General features: G+C 48.1%; 1 protein-coding gene across 1 annotated transcript in view; it reads left to right on the forward strand.

The window, feature by feature from the left end:
* Positions 1-292: 292 nt before the first annotated feature.
* The window catches only part of PKD1L1 (polycystin 1 like 1, transient receptor potential channel interacting), a 94,697-nt gene continuing 85,347 nt past the window's right edge, over positions 293-9,642 (forward strand). The window contains 3 exon segments of the mRNA XM_029919144.1: positions 293-301; positions 410-603; positions 2,053-2,162. Coding sequence (XP_029775004.1) covers positions 293-301; positions 410-603; positions 2,053-2,162 — 313 coding nt within the window.

Consider the following 9,642-nt stretch of genomic DNA (forward strand, 5'->3'; position numbering starts at 1 on the left):
GATGCACCAGTCTTCCAGGACCTTCTGGGCACTTTGCGATGGGTCCGTTTTAGCTCAGAGCTGGGGGTGGGGTGGAAATCCCCTGGAAGGCCAGTGGCAAGGAGCATTCCAAGAGCTTCGACAGGTGGTTGGAGCACCTGAAAGAACAAACACAGGAAAAGAACAAGGCAAGGTGTGTAAATAGCTGTTCTGGCAATATCCACACAAGACCCAGCCAGATGCAAAGTCCTCTGCCTTCCTGCCCAGTGCCTCTGTGTGCACAGGGGTCCCTCCCTTCCTGCCCACTACCTCTATGTGCAAGGTGGGGGGAGGTCCCTGCTTTTCTGCAGGTGCCTCTGTGTGCATGGGGATCCCTCCCTTCCTGCCCAGTGTCTCTGTGTGCCAGGGGGCCCCCTCCCTTCCTGCCCAGTGCCTCTGTGTGCATGATGGTCTCGGCGGTTGGGGTGTGTCCAGGTTTTACTCGATAGCCCTGATCAGCGGAGGTGTCCCCCACACCAACTTCCCTGAGGCTGTGGCTGCTGAGGAGGAGGACATCCTGGGGGCTGAATCATCCCAGTGCCCTGCGCCCCCTCTACCCGCAGGGAAAGGAGAGCGGGCAGGCAGGTAGGGATCCTTGGGATTCCATGATCTCTGAACCAGGGCCTGAGCCCAGGACTTTCTTTGTCAGAACCTAGCCTCACCTCCAGCTCCCCAGGCTCCATAAAGTGTTCCTGTCTGCCCCCTAGCGGCAGCTGCTCTGGCATTGCATTGAGAAGCACGGTTTGTCTTTACAGAAGCCTTTTTTAAATGAAAGTTTATACACTCTGGACTTCACAGACACGCAGAGAAGTGAGGAATGGCCACGAAGTCCGCGCATGTTTTCACTGGGAGGCGAGACCCAGCCCCAGAGAATGGGGTTCAGACCTGCAGTGCAGACACAGGGTCCAGGCAGCCCCTGGGTGACGTTCTCGAAGGGTACCTTCTGTCTGGTCAGGACCCCAGTTCCCACATTTTAGTTCAGGGCTGTTTAATTTACTGCATACGGATCTTTCTGGATGACCAGCAGCCCAGTGGACTCAGGCACAGGTGCCTCTGGCCCTGAGCCACGGCACGTAGGGGAGCCACCAGTGCCCCATACTGGTCATGGGCACCACTGTACCCAGGCACGTGGGCCTCTGGAGCTGCGGCCTGGGCTCTGTGGGCGTCCCCTTGAGACTACAGGAGGTGCCATGAATTATTGGCCTTTCACAACACACTGAGCCAAGTTGCCTGTCTTCCAGGGTCTCTCTCTGTAAAAAGTACCTGCATCAGGGCACCTGAGTGGCTCAGTGGGTTAAGCCTCTAATTCTTGGCTTTGGCTCAGGTTGTGGTCTCACGGTCTGTGAGTTCAGGCCCCACATCGGGCTTTGTGCTGATGGTGTGGAGCCTGCTTGGGATTCTCTCTCTCTCTCTCTCTCTCTCTCTCTCTCTCTGTCTCTGTCTCTGTCTCTCTCTCTCTCTCTGTGTCTCTCTGCCCCTCCCCTGCTTGTACTCTCTCACAAAACAGTGAAATAAACATAAAAAATAATAATGACTGCTCTTTCCCTCCCTGGTCCTCGGTGGGGATTCCGGGGTGGGGGGCACGCTAGAGAAATGCTTTGTGACTGTCACATGGTGCACAGTCTTAACTGCTAGCCTCTTACCTCAGGCCCTTCCTTTCCACAGCGGTGAGGTCCACGCAGAGGAGTGTGGCCTGGTGACAGGAGGTGCGGCGGAGGGTGGTCACAGGCTGACCTGCTCTCATCTCTGCTCCCCAGTCCTGACCTCCTGCCGGCAGTGGGGAGGTAGGGAGGGAGGCTGCTTAAACAGTAAAATGAGATGAAAAATCTGTTTCAATTCCCGGTTTGGAAATAAGCCCCAAACTTGGAAAAAGGGCCGAAAAATCACAGAAGCAACTTTCCATCATGTGAAGCTGACTGTACGCTTCATTTACTTCTGCAAAAATTCGGGTGGGGATGGAAGAGTGGACGCTGACGGCTGTGAATGAAACGATGGTTCTTGGCGCACCGGCCCTCATGTGTCCCACCCCATCAGGTGCGTCGGGACTGCCTTCTGCCTGTCCCCTCGTGGCGCTGAGCCCTCAAGAGCAAAAGCAGAGGAGCACGGGAGTCCCCATCTGCCCCACTCGGACGGAGGGCCAGCAGGTAAGAGCCTGAAACAGGGGAGCTTAGTTCACAGCCCTGAGTCCATCCCCGCCCGCGCCTCCGGGGAGCAGCCATCCTAGCTGAGCTTTCTGGGTGAGGAAGTAGAGAATAAGGCCACCTGCTTGCCCCCAGCTTGCCAGCAGGTGACAGCTCTGGGGTTCAGAACACTGTCTGGACCCAGAGCCTTCCTTACCCGCCTCTCCTGCGAGCTCTAAACTCAAGAGGGCATTACCGGGGCATCACTGGGGGGTCTCTGGAACCAGATTATGGGGATTGTGCCCCAGAGGGTGTGGGGGATGCTGTGGCTGGTCCAGGGGCTGCAGGCTTGAGAACCACCCAGTCTGTGAGTTCCCCCCGACCCGTCAACATGTGATGGGGGTGTCCAGGGTACTCGGGGATATTTCACAGCCATGGTGCAAGAAGGTATTTCCATTATCTTTCAAAATAAAAATCTTGGGGCACCTGGGTGGCTCAGTCAGTTGAGCATCCGGCTTCAGCTCAGGTCATGATCTCACAGTTTGTGAGTTCAAGCCCCACATCAGGCTCTGTGCTGAGGGCTAGCTCAGAGCCAGGAGCCTGTCTTCAGATTCTGTGTCTCCCTCTCTCTCTTACCCTCCCTTGCTCATGCTGTCTCTCCCTCTCTCTCAAAAATAAATAAAACATTAAAAAAATAAATAAAAATCTTTGGAGCTCCTGGGTGGCTCAGTTGGTTAAGCGTGCAACTCTTGATTTTGGCTCAGGTCATGATCTCATGGTTTGTGAGTTTGAGCCCCATATTGGGATCAGTCTGTGGTGACAGAGCCTGAAGTCTTCTTCAGATTCTGTGTTCCCCCCTCTCTCTGAACCTCCCCCAGTCATGTTCTTTCTCTCTCTGCCTCTCAAAAAATGAATAAATGTTAAAAAAAATTTTTTTTAATTTTAAATGGTTGCCTGAAATGTAATTTCCAGTGTTACTTTAGGTGGAAGGAATATTTGAGTTCTGAACTCTGGGCCACACACTTGGGAGATGTGAGGAGCTTTATCATTCTAGCAGACAAACCGGGTTTAATGGTGTCTGTTGGCAGCCCAGGCTTGGGTGTGACTGTTGAAAACAATGAAAACCAACCCTCCTTCCTGATTCCTATGTGACGATTGTGGGGAACGGATTTCCACTCATCTAGCTCCTTCTTTCTTTGGTGGTCTATGTTTATGTAACTATGACCTTGTGTCTTCAAGATGTTTTCGTATGATCTTTCCCATTTGGGGACGTTTCCATTCATTTAGGAGGTCAGATTTTTCTTCTGTTAACTTGACCACAGTACCTTTGGGAGTTTCAGAGAAACGGAGGTTGCTTTGTTCTCCGGGGTCATTCACAGACGTGTTCATGGACACTCAGGCAGGGAAGTGTCTCATCCCTAAGTTGGCATGTTTGTCTCTGTGGAGATTTTTTTTAATTTTTTTGATGTTTTTTATTTATTTTTGAGAGAGAGAGACAGAGTGCAAGTAGGGGAGGGGCAGAGAGAGGGGGAAACACAGAATCTGAAGCAGGCTCTAGGCTCCAAGCTATTGGCATAGAGCCCAATGCAAGGCTCGAACTGATGAACCACGAGATCGTGACCTGAACAGAAGTGAACACTTAACTGACAGAGCCACCCAGGTGCCCTCTGTGGAGTTTGGAAGAAGCTTCAGCAAAGTGTCTGCAGCCTACTCTTGTCCAGCGTTTATCATGAGCCTGAGATATGAATCCACTGGGGCCTTGACAGTAAATAGGGGCATTGACTCAGAATATTGAAATCGGATTCAGTGTCCAATCTGAAGATTGGAGAAGGTTGAAACCCTAGTTAATGCCTGGGTGCTGGGGACGGGCCAGCCCTGGTGGCCGGGCTCTGCCACCCAGGGCTTGGCGTTCTGCCCCTCCCCTCCCCCAGCTGAGACTGTGGCTGGTTGAGGCCAGAGGCTGGTGGTGAAGGAGTCAGGACAGAAACCAGCCCCGAGCACCACCTCCTTTCCACCCACAATCCCGGCCCAGCTCTGGGGACCTGCTCTGGGGACTCGCTCTGGGCGCTGCATGATCATAGTGCCCACTAGGCTCTGTGCGGGGCCAGGACTCAGTGGGAATGTTTCCTTTAACCTTTGTGGGCATTTTCAAACATTTCAAACATCTATGCGACCAGAGAGAATGGCATCATGCACACCCTTGAACCCCGCCTCACCTTCAGTGGTTTTCTACCGTGTGCAATTCTTGGGTGACAAAACCAAATTGCAGGGCACCCAGCCAGCTCAGTCAGTGGAACGTGCACCCTTGATATCAGGGTCATGAGTTTGAGCGCCACGTTAGGTATGATGAAGTTTTGGGGGTGGTGATGGGGAGGGGGTCCGGAGTCCATGGCCAAGAATGAATTCTTGAAGGTGTCTTTGCTGCAAAAAGGTGATTTTATGCAAGCACGGGGACCAGACCCGTGGGCAGGAGGAGCTGCACTGGGGTCTTGATGGGGAACTCATTACATACTCTCAGGATGGGAGTGGGGTCAGGGATAGAGTCAGTCTCTAAGGCATTTTGGAGGCAAGGTTTTCCAGGACCTTGAGGGACAAGCTGTTGCGAGGGAAACACCATTTACTACCATTTAGTAAAACCTCAGTCATGAGACCCCTCTGAGGCATTTCAGGGGCAATAAGCCTGGAGCCTAATTGCTGCATATATCTTGGAGCAGTGGAGATACAGGAAGTAAATTTAGGGTCTTGGGGTTGGGACAGTGTTAAGCCAAGATTCCCTCCTGCCCCCAGCAAAGGGTCATCCTGAGGCAGCTCAGCTCCCGGGGGCAGGGGGGGGGGCGTTCACTCTGCCTGTTTCAGGGAATGTCAGTGGGCCTTAGGCAGTAAGAGAATTGGATTTTTCATTTGCCTTAGTTTCCCACGTCACCAGGGCAAGCACTTACCCCCTTTCCTGTGCTCTTGGGTGGCAGAGAGTGTCCACGGAATAGCACACAGATCCATTGGAGCTGGGGGGGGGGCGGTGGTGCTGTTACCTATATTTTGCCCTCAGCCTGCCCTGCGCTCCCTCATCCTATCCCCCCTGAACAAGTTTGACCCTTAAATCTTTAAAGTTGCTGAAGGTGGAGGGTCTCATCTTCTGTAGCTCCTTTCTGCTGAGGAGGGGTATGGAGATGTCCCTGCCTATGTGTGTCGATATGGGTAGGTTGGGGAACATAGAGGGGAATTACACAAGGCCGGGGCAACTGATCCAACAGGGACAACGTGTATGAATCTCCTTGAGGAGAAAGGATTCTGTGTTGGCCTGAAGTCATTGCAGTGACAAGAGTCTTGGCACCAGGGGGGAGACATGGGAGAAAACAGCAAACATGATGAGAACAGCTAGAAAGATCAACGCACGTACACGTCCTTAGGTAGCTGACAAACCTCCCGCAATCCTGGAGTTCAACCTGTCACTACAGGAAGGAGGGGTTGTTTCCGAGCAAGTTGGGTATTCATGTCAGCTGGAAACCCAGAACGGTTGGGGTGGTCATCTGCGGTGGATGCACAGCACTTTGTTTCATGGGAGTGTCAGCTCCACCTTGTGCGGCAGTCACAACATCTCATGCCATTCTGTTTCGTAGGACTGTCTTATACTTTTGAGGTATTTTAGTATTTAATACTATCATGTTATTTTGAGAGCCATTTAAGCCCTTCTCTGTATAATATAATGGTATTTAGCCACCTTAGAGACTCTGCTTTGTTTAGTAAACAATCAGGTAATGAATAAGAGACATCATTACAGAAATGAGAAAAATAGAAGTGAATGGTGAGAGCAGATTACAAACCCAGTGTCTCCCGGTGGTGCCAGGGACACGTTAGACGTCAGGCTTGGAGGACACTCAGATGACAGTGGGGACAGGGATCAGCAATCAGGTTGGTGTTTCTGGTCAGTAACTCAAACCTCTGTGGTGGTCCTCTGGGTGGCCCATCGTAGGAAGGGATTGTTAGTAGAAATTGGAAAGGAGAATGAAGAAGAAAGGCCCAGCCGTCCTGAGAGGTTTGGAGTCTTGCCCAGGGCCACAGGGATAAGAAGGCACATTAGTTTGCTCATTGGTTTCCTGTGAAGATGGTACAGGTTTTATTTAGATACAAGAGCCCATGATGTGTGCCCCTCTAACTAACCGCAGTGGGAGTATGTATATGGCCCAGTAGGGCCCTTTTATTTTGGAGTTAAATCGCCTGTCATATTAGACTTTCTGTCCTGTGAATAAACCAGGTGTTTTAGGTTTATGTGGGGTGGGTTTTTAGAAACTGTCAGGTCAGGTTTAGGGAGAATATGGTTGGCATTTTTAGAGATGTATGAACTAACCCAGCCTGAAGTGAATAATTTAATAAAGCACTGTAGTCTGTATCTGCTGATAGGCCTACAGTGAGAACAGTCTTTTTATATGACCATTGTTAGGCAAATCCATCCCATTCTCCAGGTCCTGTATCTGTCCCCACAGAATAATGAGAAGATTTCCATACCTGTGCTATTGTGACAGCATCGCTTAAGTTTACCTAAAGTTGTCTAGTTTTGGTAGACAGACATTGAAAGTCCATTAGACCTAGAATTTAACATCCTTAAGGGGGTGTTATTGAAACACAGTTTCTCTCTCTAAAAACCCTCATTTCCTGAAATGGCCAAATCAAGACCAATTCGTTTGTAGAACAAGTCCAGTTTTAGGAAACATGGCTTGGTTATTTACCTAAATGCAGCAAGAACAGTAGCTGATCATATAGATCTTTTAAAATTTGCTTTGCTGGAAACTTTTATGTAGAATTCTCCCGGTTGAACTCTTAGCAGCCTCTCCAGGCTGGGAGCCAAGCCAAGTACTTCTCTCAGACAGGCCTGGGATCCCTGCAGAAGTGGACGAGTTCCTCTCCACGAGGTCTCGGAGATATCCCAAGGTCCTGCACCTTCCTTACACCCCTGGGGAGGCTGCTGGGAACTCCAGAGCAGGTGTCAGGCCAGCGTTTCCAAGGGGCTTTATGGCTCCGTATTTCATAAAGTCAACCTTAGCCCCTTAGAGCTGTCTGGTCATATCTGAGTCTGTGCATGTCCCTCTCGAATAGGACATTCCAGTCACAGCCTTGGTAAAAGAACCAGGATTTCCAGTGGTAACCTGTGACAAGATGAACTGATTCTTATCAAACTTATGCAAACAACTGTAATTGCCAGGAAAGAAAGAATACTCCCTGAGACTGTTTGAAAGTCAGAGGGTTTAGGTAGAGAGAAAAGTTAAACTTTATGATGTCTCCGTACATCATAGATGTCTTAAGAGAAAGTTTTCTTAACCGGGAAGAACAAACATTAGAGAAAAAGCAGTATTTTGAACAAGAGTCACAAAAACTCTAATCTTCCTCAGTTTATTTAGTTCTGTGTCCCTCATTCTTGTTCAGTTGGAATGCAGCTTTTAAATTCTTTTTTTGTTTAATGTTTTATTTATTTTTGAGAAAGAGAAAGAGACGGAGCATGAGCAGGGGAGGGGCAGAGAGAGAGGGAGACACAGAATCTGAAGCAGGCTCCAGGCTCCAGGCTGCCAGCTGTCAGCACACAGCCCGACACAGGGTGGAACCCAAGAACCATGAGATCATGACCTGAGCCTGAAGTTGAATGCTTAACTGACTGAGCCACCCAGGCACCCCTGAATTCAGCTTTTTAGTTCTGGAATTCTTACCCGTTTTCATATTAATCCCAAAGATGTCAAATACCTGTATTAATCCTAAAAGTCTTTTACTTGAATCTCTTTGAAGACAAAATACGGTTTGTGAGAGAATAGGAACAATTATGAATGACAACATCTCAGAAATAGCCATTGTTAAAGACCTGAGAAGAGTTCATGAGGAGGCAATTGACAAGGGCACTTGGTGTCTGTGACACATAACACCTCCATAGTCAGAGTATTGATGAGGACCTTCTACCAAAACATTAAAGCATTCGGAATTACATATACAGTTGAGCAGTTACACCATTTACCCATGCACTACAACCTAAGGTTTACCCTTGTAGGACAGTGCTTTTCCGAGGAGCTTAGCATCCCCAAGAAAAAGGCCTAAATGGTCAAAAAGATTTCATTTACAGTTTAACCCCTGGGAATTTTGTTAAACCTTAGAGAGTTATAGAGCACATCCTAAATAGGATTACACATCATTATACATCTTAAAACTTTATTTATTTACCCAAGGTGGGAATATGAGATTCCCAAGGCAAATATGCAAATATGTGGCATTATATACTTGTTAGCAAAACCTAGCTCCTTTGGCAGTGAGAAGGTTTCACTTTAAGTAATCAAAGACTCGCTAAAGATGAAAACTTTGGTTTTCCCGGCAGACAAAATAAAAACAAAAACCTTTATATACATTTTCTTATCAAGAGCCAATCAACAGTACAAGAACATTTTTTTTAACAGAGAGAAGGGCAGAATTTTAACCTTCTACCAGTGTCCTTTTAAAATCCATTCATTTCAACCTGTGTCCCTCTTGACACCACATGAAATTCCTTTCCAAAGATTTCCCTTCTGGAACCTTCTACAACTTTCCTTTGCCTTCAGAATTTGTCCCAAGCCTTTTCTCTCCAAAGGAGCAGTCTCATTGAGGACATAATTACCTTTTTTTACCTTCAACAAAAAGTGTATTTCCATTCCTTAGATCTTTCTTACATACCTCCTACTTTCTTGCACTCTGAGTCTCCCCTTCCTTATTTCTACCAGTCTTCAGTACACTTAGCAGTATTTTGACTCTTTGAAACGTTAGTCTCCAGTTTGAGGACTGTGACACCAGAATTTCTTCGATGCCAGAGTCATGAATCAGTGAAGCAAAAAAAGCGTGTTTTCCAATACACCTAAATGGCATTAGTTTGTCTGCAATAACAAGTTAAAAGAGCAAATCTAGTTCAGTGATCAAAGCTTCAGCACTCCATCCTCTATGGGAGAGATCCAGATGTCCAATGACTTCAGGCCCATTTATCATGGAAAGCTTTAAAGTTTCAGGTTACCAGAGACTTAGAAAGCTATCTTAACAATTACCCATGAAAACTTTGAGACAAACTTAACCACCATTTTAAGTTATCTTTTTGGTAACAAATTGCAACAGAGAGAACACGAGCTTAACCTTTAGTAAACCTTAGTAGATTCAAAGTTTCATATTTAATGCTGATACCTCTAAAGACAGGCCTATCTTTAAAAATTGTTTTTAATGTTTATTATTTTTGAGAAAGAGAGAGAGAGAGAGAGAGAGCACAAACATGGGAGGGGCAGTGAGAGAGGGAGACATAGAATCCAAAGCAGGCTCCAGGCTCCCAGCTGTCAGCACAGAGCCCGATGCAGGGCACAAACTCACAGACTGTAAGATCATGACCTGAGCCAAAGTTGGACGCCCAATTGACTGAGCCACCCAGGGTCCCTAGGGACAGGTCTATCTTAATTAAACCAGCAAACGTAAATTAGTTTCAACAAATATGTTTCCCCTGCACCCACTTAAAAGTCAA

This window comes from Suricata suricatta, chromosome 2, assembly GCF_006229205.1.
Source record: "Suricata suricatta isolate VVHF042 chromosome 2, meerkat_22Aug2017_6uvM2_HiC, whole genome shotgun sequence".
Lineage (NCBI taxonomy): Eukaryota > Metazoa > Chordata > Mammalia > Carnivora > Herpestidae > Suricata > Suricata suricatta.